The sequence below is a fragment of the Nomascus leucogenys genome, chromosome 11, assembly GCF_006542625.1.
Source record: "Nomascus leucogenys isolate Asia chromosome 11, Asia_NLE_v1, whole genome shotgun sequence".
NCBI lineage: Eukaryota > Metazoa > Chordata > Mammalia > Primates > Hylobatidae > Nomascus > Nomascus leucogenys.
Genome location: NC_044391.1, coordinates 91,257,865 through 91,276,420, shown reverse-complemented (window position 1 = coordinate 91,276,420; position 18,556 = coordinate 91,257,865). Strand labels below are relative to the sequence as shown.

Below are 18,556 nucleotides of genomic sequence, written 5' to 3'. Positions count from 1 at the left end.
GTGGCACGATCTTGGCTCACCGTACCTGGCCCGCATTGAGTATTTAATTAAGGATCACATTGAATATTTAATTAAGGATCACATACTGCATTGAAGACTTTTTTCCTTTTAATATAAAAAAAGACTTCCTTTTTTTCTTTCATGACTTTTGAAGAGCTCAGGTCGGCTTACCTTATGGAATTTCCAGTACTCTAGATTTGTCTGATTGTTTCCTCAATCCTTTTTTACTGTGTTAATTGCTGTCTCAGTGGGGTTTAGTAGGAGGGATAAGCAAATGGTTTGTTTCTTTATTATCTTCTTTATTTATTGGTTGTAAATATGATTTTTAATGAGTATAAATAGTCTACCATTTTTAAAAACTACTTTTCTCTTGCTGGTGGTTTTAATTTTTCCATGTTTTTGCTAATATAAGTAAACCTGCATTGACTGTTTTATTATGTATGTATTTGTATATATTTTTAGTTATTTTCTTTTTAAAAATTTCCTGGGAGTGTATTCAGTGGGTCAGTGAGATTGTTTTTAGATCAAAAACCTTAAAACTGTTCAGTTTTCTCAAACAATGTCCAAATCACATCAGTCACATATCAGAGTCCATTTGATATATTTATATTATGTAGGGGATGTAAATTTACCTGAGAGAAAATCATTTGCTTATAATCGGTCATTCTTAGTATTCTACTGCCAGTGTCCTCATCCTCTATTATCTCATTCAGGGAGTTTTTTTAGGCTTCAGAACTCACTGTTTTTAAAATATAATTTTAAGTGATCGGGTGTAGAAGCCTTTTCCAAAACCTAATACTAATGTGAGATAAAACTGTAGCCTGAATATTTGTATGGTCATAAGCAGCTTTACTGCATTTTTGTAAAATATTCCAACAGTACAGAAAAAGTAAAAAAGTATTAAGTTCCCTAAAGCCTCCTTTCCCTTTCAGTCCCTCTGTCTTCTTAGTTGATTCTATACCCCTCCAGATCTTATCCTATGTATTATGGACATATATGTCATAGAGAAGTGTGCGTATATGCATTTAGCACTCTTTTTTACACGTTGTAAACACAGGTATTCTGCATTTTGTGTTTTTCCCTTAACAGTGTGTCTTGAGATCTTTTTATGTTTGCAGACAGAGATCAATCTCACTTAAGCTGCTGTGTGGGGTTGCACAGTGTGAATGGATTTTATTTTATATAACCATCCCTGTTGCTGGACATTTTAAATTATTTCCAATATTATAATTGTTTTGACATTGCAAATTTTCTTTCTAGGATGTCAAAATCTGAAAACATTGGGAGACTGTGAGGTTTTTTGTGTTTGTTTAATTTTCACCAGCTTGTATTGCAGAAAGTAGAAGTAATGTTTTTCTAAAATAAATAGGGTAGGTATTTTATTTCTTTGATTTATTAAAAACACGCAGTCTCAGCAGGGTACGGTGGCTCACGCCTGTAATCCCAGCATTTTGGGAGGCCGAGGTGAGTGGATCACGAGGTCAGGAGTTCAAGACCAGCCTGACCAACATGGTGAAACCCCGTCTCTATTAAAAATGCAAAAATTAGCCAGGCGTGGTAGCAAGCGCCTGTAATCCCAGCTACTCAGGAGGCTGAGGCAGGAGAATCGCTTGAACCTGGGAGGCGGAGGTTGCAGTGAGCCAAGATGGCGCCACTGCACTCCAGCCTGGGTGACAGTGAGACTCCGTCTCAAAAAAAAAAAAAAACCTGTAGTCTCTTAAAAAGGAAATTCTTCATGGATAGCTATTACTACTTAAAAGTCCGGGCGCGATGGCTCACGCCTATAATCCCAACACTTTGGGAGGCCGAGGTGGGTGGATCACTTCAGGTCAGGAGTTCGAGACCTGGCCAACATGGTGAAACCCGTCTCTAGTAAGAATACAAAAATTAGCCACGCGTGGTGGTGGGCGCTTGTGGTCGCAGATACTCAGGAGACTGAGGCAGGAGAAGCACTTGAACCCAGGAGGCGGAGGTTGCAGTGAGCAGAGATTGTGCCACTGCACTCCAGTCTGAGCAGCAGAGCGAGACTCCATCTCAAGAAAAAAAAAATTCTGCATAGGGCTGGATATGGTGGGTCATGCCTGTAATCCCAGCACTTTGGGAGGCTAAGATGGGAGAATCACTTGAGCCCAGAAGTTTGAGACCAGCCTAAACTACGTAGACCCCATCTCTTTTCTTAATAAAATAAAATAAAAATAAAATTTCTATATAGCATTTTACACTACTGATATTTGAAATACCACATAGCAGTTCCCACTAAATTAGCCGGGCATGGTAGCAAGTGCCTGTAATCCCAGCTACTTAATCCCAGCTACTTAAATAGGCAATACTATTTAAAAGCTGCTTTAACATGATAAAAGCAAATTAATATACTAAGGTAAGCATTAAAGAGAAAAATAGCATTTCCTCTCTGATTCTAAAATTAATATCTACCTAGAAAAGTTAAAAACTTTAAAAAAAGTAATCCCGGATTTTACTCCTAGAAGGCATTATATATACACCTTTAACATTTTGGTGACTGTTCTCACAGGTAGTGGTGCATGGGTGTGTGTGTTTCTATATTGAGTGTAGTCATATATCGTGTTATGAGTATGTATTATTGTGTGTACATCCAATGCAGTCATTTTTCTTAACTTTTTTTTTTTTTTTTTTTTTTTGAGACACGGTCTCGCTCTGTCACCCAGGCCGGAGTGCAGTGCTGCAGTCTCGGCTCACTGCAACCTCCGCCTCCCAGGCTCAAACGATCCTCCCAGCTCAGCCTCCTGAGTAGCTGGGACCACAGGTGTGCGCCACAATGCCTGGCTAATTTTTTGTATTTTTGGTAGATACAGGGTTTCACCATGTTGACCAGGCTGGTCTCGAACTCCTGAGCTCAAGCAATCCACCTGTCCCAGCTTCCCAAAGTGCTGGGATTACTGGCATGAGCCACTATGCCTGGCCATCTTTCTTAACATGTTTTTCACATTTGTGATACATATACACACACAGACATTTGTATGTAACTATATGAATGATACTCTACATGTTATTTTGCTGTCTTTTTACTCAGCAGTGGACATAAAAATCTTTTATTGCCACTGAATACAGATACATCATTCTTTTAATGTGAAATGTTTCTCTATTTAGGGTATACCTGTTTGATTCTGACCAGTCAAACAGTAGAGGCAACTCTCAAATGGACTTTGGCTATGGATAGTAATCGGTTGGAAACTCTTTTTGAGGATATTAACAGGTGGTTGGGAGTTAAGTGGCTTTTTCTGGCAGACTTGTTTCTTTTGGTGACTCCTAGAATTAGTGTCAGCGGGGAGACAGCTTGGAGTAATCGGGCTCAGTGAGTGAGTTTCGTTGTGGAGTGTGACTTAGATATGAAGTGACAGGATTGGTCAGGGTCTTCAGTGAAAGGGAATTAGGAGTGTTGGGATGGAACTGACAGAGAAAATAATGGAAACTGGTAAAGACATCTGGTTTAGGTCAGCAGAGCAACACAGGGAAAAGGAGAGCCTTATCAGTTGTGGAAAGGCAGGGCAGTTTTTTAGTTGGGCTAGCTAGGGAGACGGACTTCTTGCAGAAGTGGCTACTGATCTGTTGGCCTTCATGAGTTGGATGTTATTAGTAGATAGCTGCTTTTGAAATATTACTTGTTATATGGAACTTAAAAGTAGACACAACACTTGTTCTTTGATCTCACAACTTAGGGTAGAATACAGGTGGTCAGGGGGTTGCCAGTTGTCTTACTTCCTCTTTTCTTTTTTAAGAAAAATAAAAGCATTCTGTTTGTACTTTATACTGTATTTCCTTAAAAAGCATTCTCTGGCTTGTTAGCTATCAGCCAATTATTTTTTAAAGAAGACTTTTATTACATTTTTCTTTAAAGAATGTGTAAATATCCTTACTAAGAGTACATTTCTTTCTTACTGTTTTTCGAAAGAATCACCAACTGAAAAAAAAAGTTCTAAGGCATTATTACTGCAGAGTAACCTGAACTAGGGAGCTATCAGGATATTTAAAAAGTACCCCGAATGCCAAAATACATGAGTCAGAAAAACTTGGGTCCAGTTCTTCCCTGTTGGTGATTTAATCTCTGGAGCAAAGCTTAAATATTGCATGAATATGCCTTAAAATATGAAATATGCCTTAAAATAACATGACATTAATTAACTTAATAAACATATTGAATGAAGACATTTCGTAGATACTGGATATGCGAAGATGAATAACACATGGCCCTCACCCTTAAAGAAATTATTATTTAGAAGGATGACATAGAAATATATGCTAAAAGTACATGGACGGTAACAATTAGGCAAAAAAGAGGGGGAATAGTCAGTTCTGCTTTGGGATATGGGAATGCCTGAAAAAGCTTATTAGAGCAGGTGATTTTTGAGAAGGAGTTGTTCACTATGTAGCTGCAGATGGGCTGGGGCATAGTGGTGGCAAGGATGCTCAGTATAGTCAGGAATATCATCGCCAGTGCCATGGAGGACCGAGATCGTGATACTACACATACCTTGCTATGGTAATGGGAAGGTTGTGTGTGGAGTGGGAGGAGATGATGCTAGAGAGGTTGTCAGGGAAGGTTTAACTTTATCCAGAAGATTCTTAAATGGATAATTAATATTAATAATCAGGGAAAGATTATCTGGCAAGTAGAAGGTGACAAGATTCCAGTAAGAGGTATCAGTTTGCAGATATTAAAGTAATCAAGCCAGAAATAACATAGGCCCGAAGTCTCAAACTAAGTGGTGAAAAATCAAAATGGAAATTAGGAGACAAAAAGATGTATTAGAAACAAGACACGCGACTGATTTCGTGTGTGTGGTAAAGGAGAGGGGAGCATCAGGATGACTTCCAGATACTGTGTCCTGGGGAATTTTAGAAAATGCCAGTGCCATTTGAGGAGAAGCTGTTTTAAAAGGAATAATTAGTTTGCTGTTTGAACATGCTGAGTTTGAGGTGGTAAAAGATACCCAGAAAGGGCCGGGCGTGGTGGCTCACGCCTGTAATCCCAGCACTTTGGGAGGCCGAGGCGGGTGGATCACGAGGTCAGGAGATCGAGACCATCCTAGCTAACACGGTGAAACCCTGTCTCTACTAAAAAAAAAAAAATTACAAAAAATTATCCGGGCATGGTAGCGGGCGCCTGTAGTCCCAACTACTTGGGAGGCTGAGGCAGGAGAATGGCGTGAACCCGGGAGGCGGAGCTTGCAGTGAGCCGAGATTGCGCCACTGCACTCCAGCCTGGGCGACAGAGCGAGACTCCGTCTCAAAAAAAAAAAAAAAAAAAAAAAATACCCAGAAAGATGTGTTCTGTAGGTATTTGGATCTGGAACTTCAAAAAAGGGTTTATAGTTAAGAATCAAGAGTCATCAGGATTGAATTGTTTGAAACCGTGGAAGTAGATACGATAATCTAGGAATTCAAGAAGAGAAGTGTGGCCTGGTGCAGTGGCTTATGCTGGTAATCCCAGCACTTTGGGAGGCTGAGGTTGGGGTATCGCTTGAGCCCAGGAGTTTGAGGCAAGCTTGGGCAACATGATGAAACCCTGTCTCTACAAAAAATACCAAAGATTAGCCGGGTGTGGTGATGCATGCCTGTAGTCCCAGCTACTCAGGAGGCTGAGGTGGAAGGATCATCTGAGTCCAGGAAATTGGGGCTGCAGTGAGCCATGATCACTTCACTGCACCCCAGCCTGGGTGACAGAGGGAGACCTTGTCTCAAAAAAAAAAGAAGTGTCAAAGACAGAGCATGAACATTTTGGGAGTGGGTCCAAAAGAAGAGCTGGTAAAGAAGACTGAGAGGGAATAGTCTGAAAAGAATCCACAGAATTTGTCAGTTAGATATTGGTGACTATTGTTAAGGTGGTTTCAGTGATGTGTTAGGAATAGGATCCAAATTACAGAATAGGCCAGGCACGGTGGCTCATGCCTGTAATCCCAGCACTTTGGAAGGCCGAGGGGGAGGGATCATGAGGTCAGGAGATTGAGACCATCCTGCCTAACACGACGAAACCCCATCTCTACTTAAAAAAAAAAAAAAAAAAAAATTAGCTGGGTGTGGTGGTGGGCGCGTGTAGTCCCAGCTATTCAGGAGGCTGAGGCAGGAGAATGATGTGAACCCGGGAGGCGGAGGTTGCAGTGAGCTGAGGTCGCACCACTGCGCTCCAGCCTGGGTGATAGAGCGAGACTCCGTCTCAAAAAAACAAAACAAAAAACAAACAAAAATTACAGAATAATTCTGTATTGTATTAGTGGTATTTATATATTGATTTATACCTTTAAATATATTAAAATAAAAATATGTGATATATAAACATTTAGAGAATTAGATAACCGTCATGTGCCTACTATATAGTTTTTTAAACTTTTTTATTTTAAAATAATTATAAATTAAATTCCTATAAATCATAGGAAGTTGCAAAACTAGTACAGAGAGGTCCTCCTATATAGACTTCACTCAGCTTCCTCCAGTCACCATTCAGTTTAACAAGTGTCCTGGGTTACTTCAGATGTTAATGTCTTGGGCTGGGTTATGGAACCATACAGGGAGTATGGATGTGGATTCTATACCCCTACCTGGTGTAAGCCTGGAGTTTTGATTCTCATAGGTGCCTCCTTCCCTGCCTCCACTAGGAGCAGGGCAGATGCAAGCTTCCTTGCTGTTTCTCAGAATGTATGGGTGGAGCTTTTCCAGCTCCTTTTTACATATTGGGCAGCTCTTTTCAGGATTTTGGCTCAAAATGGGGATTTGACTTGTAGCCCTCCCCTGAAATAAGCACAAAGGTGGATCTTCTGGCTCTATAGACCCAAGATACCCTTATAGACTGCCTTGGTGTCAGCTGAGGTGACATCTCTCTGGCTTTTTCTTCCTTTCTGGCACCAGGAATTTCCTCTCCCAGCTTTTCTCTCCCTTTTGGAGTTCAGCTGTATATTCTGATTTTTCATGTTGATCTAGCATTTCAGTGATACTGTTTGGTCACATGGATGTATTAGTCCAGTCTGCCTTGTTGCTTGAATAAGAAGTCCAATAAAGTATTCTTTTTTCTAATAAAATATTTATTAATTCTCTGCTTTGTTCCACAAAAATGTTTGAGGTTGGATTATATTATTCTCTCTTTAAAAATACTATTATTATTATTATTACTATTTGAGACAGAGTCTCACTCTGTCACCCAGGCTGGAGTGTAGTGGTGTGAGCCTGGGTCACTGCAACCTCCACCTCCTGGGTTCAAGCGATTCTTCTGCCTCAGCCTCCTGAGTAGCTGGGATTACAGGCGCGTGCCATCACACCTGGCTAATTTTTGTATTTTTAGTAGAGATGGGATTTCACCATGTTGGTCAGGCTGGTCTCAAACTCCTGACCTCGTGATCCGCCCACCTCAGCCTCCTGAAGTGCTGGGATTATAGGCTTGAGCCACCTCGCCCGGCCAAAAATATTATTTATTTTTAAAATGGGTAATATATGCATGTGGTCTAAAATTAGAAAGATAAAAAAAGAGTATGCTTTTTCTTTTCCCTATTACCCTAGCCACCCCACCCCAATGTCTCTTTATAGATACAACCAGTTACCAGTTTCTTATGCATCCTTCTAGAGGTTAACAATGCACTAGTTTATTGGGTTTTTTTTTTCTTTTTTTTTTTTAGACGGAGTGTCGCTCTGTTGCCCAGGCTGGAGTGCAGTGGCGCAATCTCAGCTCACTGCAAGCTCTGCCTTCTGGGTTCACACCATTCTTCTGCCTCAGCCTCTCGAGTAGCTGGGGACTATAGGCACCCACCACCACACCCGGCTAATTTTTTTTTTTTTTTTTTTTTTGAGACGGAGTCTCGCTTTTTCACCCAGGCTGGAGTGCAGTGGCTCAATCTTAGCTCACTGCAAGCTCCGCCTCCCAGGTTCACGTCATTCTCCTGCCTCAGCCTCTCCGAGTAGCTGGGACTACAGGCGCCCGCCACCACGCCCGGCTAATTTTTTGTATTTTTAGTAGAGACGGGGTTTCACCGTGGTCTTGATCTCCTGACCTTGTGATCCGCCCTCCTCGGCCTCCCAAAGTGCTGGGATTACAAGCGTGAGCCACCGCGCCCGGCCACACCTGGCTAATTTTTTTAATTTTTTTTTTTTAGTAGAGACGGGGTTTCACCATGTTAGCCAGGATGGTCTCGATCTCCTGACCTTGTGATCCGCCTGCCTCGGCCTCCCAAAGTGCTGGGATTATAGGCGTGAGCCACTGCGCCCGGCCAACAATGCTCTAGTGTATTCTTTAACAGAAGTTTTAAACTTTAGTGTTTATAATTTAATTTTGTAGCTAATATTCAGGATTTTTCCATCTGTTTGAGAAGTAGTTGCTTGAGAGCTTTTGAGTTACAACTTTACACTGGTTATGTGTTACATGTGTGTCTTTATATATGTGAGTGGATTATCTGTGTTTTAATTTTTGTTCACAGACTCCTCAGAATGTGACAGAATAAACTGTTGATTAGGATGTTTTAAGTTATGTGGAATATTAAAATGAAACAGTAGCTCTATTTTTTAATTTTTAATTGACACATAATAACTGTACATATTTATGGGATACAGGGTGATATTTGAATACATGTATACCATGTATAGTGATCAAATCAGAGTAACTGGCATATCCATCACCTCAAACATTGATCATTTCTTAGTGTTGAGAACATACAAAAATCTCTATTAAAACTAATGGAAAGCTTCATGAATTTGCATGCCATTTTTGGGCAGGAGCCATGCTAATCTTCTCTATATTGTTCCAGTTTTAGTATATGTGCTGCGGAAGTGAGCACTGACCCTAATTTTTAGGAGGTAGTGGAAATGATATTTTAAGATACTAGAAATCTTATTGAAACACATTGTAGCTATCCTTAAAAATTGTGGCTGGGTGCAGTGGCTCATGCCTATAATCCTAGCACTTTGGGAGGCTGAGGCAGGTGGATAACCTGAGGTCAGGAGTTCGAGACCAGCCTGACTAATATGGAGAAACCCCATCTCTAATACAAATACAAAATTAGCCGGTCGTGGTGGGGTATGCCTGTAAATCGCAGCTAGTTGGGAGGCTTAGGCAGGAGAATCACTTGAACCCAGGAGGCAGAGGTTGCGGTGAGCCAAAATCGCGTACTTGCACTCCAGTCTGGGCAACAAGAACGAAACTCCATCTTAAAAAAAAAAAAAAAAAAAATTGCCCTGATTACTAACCAATCCATGCCATTGTTTGCATATGTGCAAATAACTGCCCAAAAAAATGAGGGGGTCTGTCAAAGATAAAGCCTTCTCCTTTGGGTTCCTTAGCCACAGTTTATACCATTGATTGCCTAACTGCAGCTTGGTGTGAAATTCAGTAACATGGAAGCAAGAAATGGAAGCCTATGACCTAATATGTTTTCTTCCTTAGATCAACCTCTCCACTTCTCCTACACCTGCACAGTTAATAAGCCGTTCCCAGGCTTCCAGTTCTACCAGCGGCAGTATTACCCAACAGACTATGTTACTAGGGAGTACTTCCCCTACCCTAACGGCAAGCCAAGCTCAAATGTATCTCCGAGCTCAAATGGTAAGATATGAGCTACCAAATTTTTTCAGTGTTTAAGGACTTGAGAGATCAAAATGTTTCTTGATTTGATACAATAAGAGGTATTTTTAATATTTAAGAAATGTTTAATTGTGTGTGTGTGCATGCGGGCGTGCCTTCAGCTCTTGTACATTTATGTCATGAAAGATTCTACTTTTAATTAATAGGTCTTCTTGGTATCAAATAGTAATTATTACATTGGGAAGCTAATAGAGATTCAGTAACATAAGAGTGATTATTTTTTAATATCAAATTCATCGAAAACCTTTTTTTCATATTTTAACATCTCTGAAATTGGGATGCATTTTATAACTGATGGCATCTTGGTACTTACAGTGGTCCATAAAATCATTGCCTGTTTTTGTCAACTTAGATTTGGTGAAATAGAGATGTTAAAAAAAACTTCGTTGTTAAAGTTAGAATTGGTATCCTAGGATTTTCTGAATTCCATATTGGAGTTCTGGATAGTCTCCCAGATGATTCTTAACTTTGGTTTTTCCCATTTCAAATTCTGCAAGGTTATTTGTGTTCTTGTGTTCATTTTGATCTTTTATGAATATAGGAATGTTAATTTGGTTGCTTTGTATTTGAGTATCTACTGATTTCATAATTTAATTGTTGAGCTTCTTTAAGGAATATAGAAATTGGTTGACATGTATTTTATTTGATGTCTTTACAAGAAGCTAGACAAAAGCATTGTCCCTAATATATATTTATATTCTTTTTTGTCCAGTGGACTGAATATATATCTGGATCTCCAGTTTTTTTGCTGTTGTTGTTGTTGTTACTGTTTTTTGAGGTGAAGTCTCACTCTGTCACCCAGGCTAGAGTGCAGTGGCGCGATCTCTGCTCCCTGCAACCTCTGCATCCCGGGTTCAAGTGATTCTCCCACCTCAGCCCCCTGAGTAGCTGGGATTACAGGTGCCCACCACCACACCCAGCTAATTTTTGTATTTTTAGTAGAGACGGGGTTACACCATCTTGGCCTGGCTGGTCTCAAACTCCTGACCTCGTGATCCACCCGCCTCATCTCCCAGAATGCTGGGATTACAGACGTGAAGCACCACACTTGGCTTGGATCTTCAGTTTTCTATCTAAAATTGCAAAGTTTCCAATCATTTAACTAATACTATGCTTTAAAATTAGGTTGAACCATTTGAGATGGTTGCTATTTGGCTATTTTTGAACTCTAAAATTAGCAATTTCATACGGGTCAAACTAAATTGAGTATCTTCTTTTTATGTTTAGTCCTTTCAGGGTGTTGGTACTAGAAATTACCTTTTCAGAAAAGTTATACCATTTGTCCCTTGGTGTCTGTGGTGGATTGTTGCCAGGCCCCACCCTCTCTGTCCCCTAGAATACCCAAATCTGAGGATGCTCAAGGCATAGTATTTGCATATAACCTATGTATATCCTCCTATACTTTACATCATCTTTACGTATATTTAGTATAATATAAACATCATTTAAATAACTGTTATACTATATTGTTTAGGGAATAATGACAAGAGAAAAATTTGTACATGTTCAATGCAGATGCAGCTATTTTTTTTTAAATGAATATTGTTTTGATCTATAGTTGAATGACGAACCACAGAGCCTTCCATAGATATGGAGGGCTCATCATTGTACTTTGTTGTTGAATTTGCTTAGATTTAGTATACTAAAGAACTGACGTTTAAAAGGTCACTTAATTGGTCGTTTAATTTTTCTAATTTTTTTGGATCCTCATTTGGTTGAACATTTTAATTTAGATAGCAAGAGGAACTGAATAACCCTTGATACAATTTTGAAGTAAAGTATTTACACATTCTTTGAAACTACTGTCAAATTTACTAAATTGAATTGGTTAATCTCTGAGTGGATTGTATTGCCTTAGAAATTAATGGCATTTGGCTGGGCGCGGTGGCTCATGCCTGCAATCCCAGCACTTTGGGAGGCCAAGGCAGGCGGATCACCTGAGGTTGGGAGTTCAAAACCAGCCTGACCAACATGGAGAAACCCTGTCTCTATTAAAAATACAAAAAATTCGCTGTGCGTGGTGGCTCATGCCTGTAATCCCAGCTTCTCGGGAGGCGGAGGCAGGAGAATCACTTGAACTCGGAAGGCAGAGGTTGTGGTGAGCCAAGATCGCGCCATTGCACTCCAGTCTGGGCAACAAGAATGAAACTCCATCTCAAAAAAAAAGAAAAGAAAAAATAGATTAATGGCATTTGTTTGAATATTGAAAAAAATTGAGCCGGGCTTGGTGGCTCACGCCTGTAATCCCAGCACTTTGGGAGGCTGAGGTGGGCGGATCACTTGAGGTCAGGAGTTCGAGACCAGCCTGGCCAACATGGTGAAACCCCATCTCTGCTAATAATACAAAAATTAGCCGGGCGTTGTGGCGTATGCCTGTAATCCCAGCTACTCGGGGAGCTGAGGCAGGAGAATCGCTTGAACCCGGGAGGCAGAGGTTGCAGTGAGCTGAGATTGCATGACTGCACTCCAGCCTCGGTGACAGAGACTCCGTCTCACAAAAAAAAAAAAAGAAAAAGAAAAAGGAAAAAAAGCAAAGTGATAAGTAAAAAAATTAAATGTCTTTGTTTTTTGATGTGAAGATTTTTTTGCAGGCTCTTTTGTTGTTGAATTTTGACATGTGTGGCATTTACTTTTAGAATGAATATTTCTTTCTTTCTTTTTTTTTTTTTTTTTGAGATGGAGTCTTGCTCTGTCACCCAGGCTGGAGTTCAGTGGCGTGATCTCAGCTGACTGCAACCTCCACCTCCTGGGTTCAAGTGATTCTCCTGCCTCAGCCTCTCGAGTAGCTGGGATTACAGGCATGAGCCACCACACCCGGCTAATTTTTGTGTTTTTAGTAGAGATGGGGTTTCACTGTGTTGGCCAGGCTGGTCTTGAACTCCTGACCTCCAGTGATCCACCTGCCTTGGCCTTCCAAAGTGCTGGGATTACAGCTGTGAGCCACCGTGCCTGGCCATAGAATGAATATTTCTTTACAAATAGTTTTAAAATGAAAGGGCAACCTGGATTTGTCCTTCTTTGTAGCTAAGTGAAATATTGGAGTGTAGTATGTGGCATAGTTATCCTTATGATAAAGAGGACTGAAAAGACTTTTTTGGTGTTTCTTTTTGTTTCTCACTGAAATTTAATTTGTGTCCCAAAATAGTGACTGTAGTTGTTTACTTTAACTTCCCATTTTAGGAATCCTGCCACAGTAGTTTTGAGCTAGGAAAAATTTAACTATAATAGCTTATTTGAGACACAATTTGGTCTGAGAATTTCATATCACCAAAATATATTTTTTGAGTACTGCTTTTTTTTGCACTCATCAGAATCATGAGCTGTTTCAAAAATGTTTGAGTTTTTTTGAGTTCTCTATTATCAGAAACTTCTCTTTGTCATGTAAAACCTTTTGCTGAGGAGATAACCCTAAACTGCATTGTCTTTCTGTCACAAATTTCAGTCTCTCTTGCCTGCTACACATTGTGTGTGGGACATGTTCTTTTGTCTTAGGGTATTTTTTTGGTTTTCTGTCTGTACAGCTGATTTTCACACCCGCTACCACTGTGGCTGCTGTACAGTCTGACATTCCTGTTGTCTCGTCGTCATCGTCATCTTCCTGTCAGTCTGCAGCTACTCAGGTGAGCTTGTCTAGCTTCATAATGTGTTACTTGAGATCTGGATCTTCAGGTTAAAGTTAAGCATTGCATTTGTGTTTAAGTTACTGATGGTTTCAGTGCTCTTTGTCATGCATTTCAGATTGAAATTTAATAAAATACAGTGAGAACTTCAAGAAAATGTTTTTTTCTGTAAAAATTATAATACCATTAAACACAGATATTTAGGTTATTTGACATTGGTTGGTCAAGATTAATGAGTTTTTGTTAATGACTTTCTATGTTTAGTTTTATCATAAAGCAGATTTATTTCTCATGTGAGATATATTCTTTTGCTTAGATTCCTTTGCAGTAATCCTTACGTAATAACTAAGTCAAGATGGATTTTAAGTTTGAAAGTGAATTAAACTAGACAAATTTAAAATTTAAAAAATTGGTCAGGTGCAGTGGCTCATGCCTGTAATCCCAGCACTTTTTGGAGGCCCAGGTAGGAGGATTGCGTGAACTCAGCCATTAAAGACCAGCCTGGGCAAAATAGCAAGACCCAGTCTTTACTAAAAATAAAAAAAATTAGCTAAGTGTGGTGCTGCGCGGCAGTAATTCCAGCTTTTCAGGAGGCTGATGCAGGAGGATTGCTCAAGCCCGGGAGATTGAGGCTGCAGTGAACTATGATAGTGCCACTGCCTTCCAGTCTGGGTGACACAGTGAGATTAATCATTACAGAAATGCAAATTAAAACCACAATGAGTATCACCATACACTCACTAGAATGGCTGAAATGAAGAAGACTGCTAATACTATATATTGGTGAGAATGTGGAGCATCCAGACTCTCATTGCTGGTGAGAGGGTAAAATGGTATAGCCACACGTTGGAAAACAGTTTGACAGTTCCTCTTAAAGTGAAACATACATGTAACATGTGACTCAGCAATTCTACTCCTTATGTTTGCCCTGAGAGACGTGAAAACACATAAAGACATGTAAACAAATGTTTATAGCAGTGGTACTCAGAATAGCCCCAAAGTGGAAACAACCAAATGTCCTTTAACTGCTGAGTGGATAAACAAATTTTGATATATTCTTTTTTTTTTTTTTTTTTTTTTTTGAGACAGAGTTTTGCTCTTATTGACCAAGCTGGAGTACAGTGGCACCATCTCGGCTCACTGCAACCTCCACCTCCTGGGTTCAAGTGATTCTCCTGCCCCAGCCTCCCAAGTAGCTGGGATTACAGGCGTGCACTACTATGCCCGGCTAATTTCTTTTTTTTTTTTTTTTTAAGTAGAAACAGGGTTTCACCATGTTAGCCAGGCTGGTCTTGAACTCCTGACCTCAGGTGATCTGCCCGCCTCAGCCTCCCAAAGTGCTGGGATTGCAGGTGCGAGCCACCATGCCCGGCCTTGATATATTCTTACAGTGGAATACTGCTCAGAAATACTGATGAATCTTAAAAAACATGATGTTTAGCAAAAGAACCTTGGTATAAGGAATACGTACTCTATTATGATTCCATTATATGAAATTCTAGAACAGGAAAAACTATAGTGAAAAACAATCAGATTAGTGGTATCTGGGTAGAAAGTAGGAGGAGATTGATTGGGAAGGGGCATGAGTGAACTTTCATGGTTAAGGTGATGTTCTGGATATTGGTTGGGGTAGTAATTATATGGTATATACATATGTCAAAACTCATTGTTTTGTTTTATTGTATGTAAGTTACACCTCAATAAATTTGACAAGAATGAATTAGAGTGAGTACATTTTAAATGAGAACAATTGAGTTAGAATGTTACTTTGCATGATATTGCTGTATTTTGATATTCTTCATAATGAATATTTTAGATTGCATGTGGCAGAAAAGGATATTTTAGGGTCATGCTTGGCTTCTTATTTGTAATATAATAGTTCTCAATCTTCTGGTAAAAAATAAAAAATGAGATAGTAATAATATTCCTTGGTATTTTTGATAAAACCTCTATATATTATTTCATTTACAAGTAAAGGCTAATTTTCATGTATTAATTTATAAAGATGATGGTCAGTTAAATTCAGGTTTCTTCTAACTTGCCCTGTCATTCTCTACAGTTTCTTAACTTTATTGGACTTTTTTTCCCCCGAATTTATAAAATGAGACCTTTATCTCTGTTAACTTTAAGATTTTTCAGCTCTAAACTTTTTATGTCTCTGTGGAATGAATATGTTGAAGTAATGATCTTCTTTTTAAATTAATTGATTTATTTATTTAGTTATTTAATTTTTGAGATAGGGTCTCACTCTGTCACCCAGGCTGGAGTGCAGTGGCTCAGTCATGGCTCATTGTAGCCTCGACCTGCCTGGGCTCAAGCCATCCTCCCACCTCAGCCTCCTGAGTAGCTGGGATTACAGGTGTGTGCCCCCACACCTGGCTAGTCTTTGTATTTTTTTCTGTAGAGGCAGGGTTTTGCCATGTTGTCCAGGCTGGTCCTGAACCCCTGAGCTCAAGTGATCTGCCTATCTAGGCTTCCCAAACTTTTGGGAGTACAGGCGTGAGCCACTGTGCCAGCCTGAAATAATGATCTTCTTTTCTTTTGTTTTGGTTTTATGAAACCTAATAGAGCTAGACCATCATCAACTTCCAGAACATTTTAAATTTTATTTTTTCATTTATATTTGACTTTGTTCCAACTAAGATTGTAATTCATTTACAAGATGTGTACGGTAAAATATCAGAAAGTAAGTTGGAACCATGTAAGAAAAAAGACACAAATAAAACTAGGAAAGTGGCATGGAGCTAGGAGTGAAGTTGCTGCTCAGTTTACATGTATGAAGTTCTATATGGACTTAAGCTCCTACTTCAGTCATTTATTGTATGACTTGGACAAGTTGCCCAACATCTCTAATATTCATTCATATTTGTAGGGTAAAAGGATGAGTAATATGTATCTTTACTGTATAGAACATTACAGGCACTCAGTAAATAGTACTTTTTGTTTTGCAAAAGTCGGGGATAGGAAGACTTGGGTTCAAATTCTGATTTCAGCAACAACATTTGCCAGCAGATTGATTTTGGCCAAATTCATAGTATAGCATAGTGTTTATAATATGGACTTTGGAGCTGGAATCTCTGGGTTCAAATAATTGCTCTACCATTTTAATATTATAAGTCCTTAACCTCTCACCTCAGTTTCAATTACATAAAATAAAATAACATTTATAATATATTTCATAAGGTTATTATGAGAATTAAATATGTTAATAAAATAGAAGTGTCTGATAACATTTACTAAATGTTTCATTTACTGAATTGTTTCATTTATTCCTTAAAACAACTCAGCTCTACTCTCGGAGCTGTTACTTGCAGCTCAGAGTTGTTTAAGGAATAAATGAAACAAAAAGTACTTAACATAGTGCCTTCACATAAGATATCACAAGCTACTAACTACTGTTTTTGTTATGCATTGTCTGAAGATGAGTCACAAAGTTGGTTCTTAGCTTTCAGGTAACTAATAGTGAAGGGAGAAAAGCAACCACTTAAAGAATTTACAGGCCGGGCGAGGTAGCTCACACCTGTGATCCTAGTTCTTTGGGAGGCAGAGGCCGGCAGATTGCTTGAGCTCAGGAGATCGAGACCAACCTGGTCAACATGGCAAAACCTTGTCTATTAAAAAAATTTGCAGGGTGTGGTGGTGCGGGCCTGTAGTCCCAGCTACTTGGGGGGCTGAGGTGGGAGGATTGCTTGAGCCCAGGAGGTCGAGGCTGCAGTGAGCCAAGATCGAGCCACTGCATTCCAGACTGGGTAACAAAGTGAGACCCTGTCTCAAAAAAAAAAAAAAGAATTTATAGTTTCCAGGGTAAAACAAACCAACCACCTGCTTAGGAAAACACAGCTGATTTTAACATGTTCTGAGGAGCACAATTTGTCTTGCTGGTACTCATGAAGAAAACATCTTACTTCATATTTAAGGGTATTTTTAATGTGAATGGAGTCAAAATAATTTATAAAAGTGGTCTTTGGGGTCCAGATTGATGTGTTCTAGGTATGAGCCTGTGTGATCGAACTTAATTCAAAGATAGATTTTTGAGGGGCTAGAGGAATGGATTGAACTTTAGGAATTTCTCTATGGATATTGTTTCTCTTCTCTGTGCTTTTGAAATGGCAGTGAGTCTGGCATTGGTAGGTGATGCTCACACTTATGCATTCCAGTGATAACTTTCCTCAAGTTCAAGACTGTTTTGGAAAATTTCTGCATAACTTTGTTGAGTTTTAGAATTATATTTGCAGTTAAAAAAATTTATTTTAATTGTGAAATACCAAATCTGAAGTTGTATTTTAATATTCTTTAAGCTATAGAAGTCAGTACAACAGTTAATTTTTCCTTAGTATTAAACATTCTTATACCATAGTGTAAAAAACGAGAAATTTGGAATATCTCACTTTTATTTACTATGTTAAATGGCTCCATTCCTTCTCCCCACCAGGCACACCCACACAAAAAAACATTTTTGGAAAGATGTTATAGGGCAGAGTGTGTTAAGAGATGAGCCAGGCATGATGGCTTATGCCTGTAATCCCAGCACTTTGGGAGGCCAAGGCAGGCAGATCACTTGAGGTCAGGAGTTTGAGAGTAGCCTGGCCAACATGGTGAAATCCTGTCTCTACTAAAAATACAAAAATTAGCTAGGTGAGGTGGTGGGTATCTGTTAACAGCCCGGCTAACTCACAAGGCTGAGGCAGGAGAATCGCTTGTACCCGAGAGGTGGAGGTTGCAGTGAGCCGAGATCGCACCACTACACTCTGGCATGGGCGACAGAGCAAGCCTCTGTCTCAAAAAAAGAAAAAAAAAAAAGAAGTGAGTAAGAAATCTGACCCAGAGGCTGGCTCAGTGGCTCACGCATGTAATCCCAGCACTTTGGGAGGCCAAGATGGGTGGATCACTTGAGGCCAGAAGTTCGAGATGAGCCTGGCCAACATGGTGAAACCCCATCTTTACTAAAAATACAAAAATTAGCCAGACATGGTGGCACAGGCCTGTAGCCCTAGCTACTCAGGAGGCTGAGGCAGGAGAATTGCTTGAACCCAGGAGGTGGAGGTTGCAGTGAGCTGAGATTGAACCACTGCCCTCTAGCCTGAGTGAGACTCTGTCTCAAAAAAAAAAAAAGTAAAAAAGAAAAAGAAATCTGACCCAGTAAGTCCAAAGGGCTGTTTTTTTTCCTCAATTCTAAGAGTATTCCCCAGTAAAGCTATCTGGGGAATACTCTTAGAATTGAGGAAAAAAACAACTGTTTGGATTTAAAAGCAAAAAACTCAGCTCTACTGTCAGCAATGTGACCCTCACTCTTAGGGATGCTATGATAATTGCCATAGTGTTTGTTAGATTCCAGTTAAAT

The 18,556-nt window shown here is 39.6% G+C and overlaps 1 protein-coding gene and 1 non-coding gene across 11 annotated transcripts in view; one reads left to right on the top strand and one right to left on the bottom strand.

Annotated features, from left to right (window-relative positions):
• The window catches only part of PHC3 (polyhomeotic homolog 3), an 87,154-nt gene that overhangs the window by 24,646 nt on the left and 43,952 nt on the right, over nucleotides 1-18,556 (top strand). For 7 of the 10 annotated variants that reach the window (XR_004032346.1, XM_003256440.3, XM_030822815.1 and 4 more), the window contains exons 5-6: nucleotides 9,398-9,556; nucleotides 13,117-13,215. The exons of 1 other annotated variant lie outside the window; for it this stretch is intronic. Coding sequence is in view for 8 of the 9 variants with exons in the window: in XM_003256440.3 (XP_003256488.1) it covers nucleotides 9,398-9,556; nucleotides 13,117-13,215 (258 nt within the window). In the remaining variant the exon portion in view is untranslated. The remainder of the gene's footprint in view (nucleotides 1-9,397; nucleotides 9,557-13,116; nucleotides 13,216-18,556) is intronic. 2 more of the 10 variants (XM_030822818.1, XM_012510771.2) reach the window with 1 other exon arrangement.
• Nucleotides 8,686-8,792, bottom strand: LOC115837483. Its single transcript, XR_004032515.1, has one exon. It is a non-coding gene; the product is annotated as a U6 spliceosomal RNA (small nuclear RNA).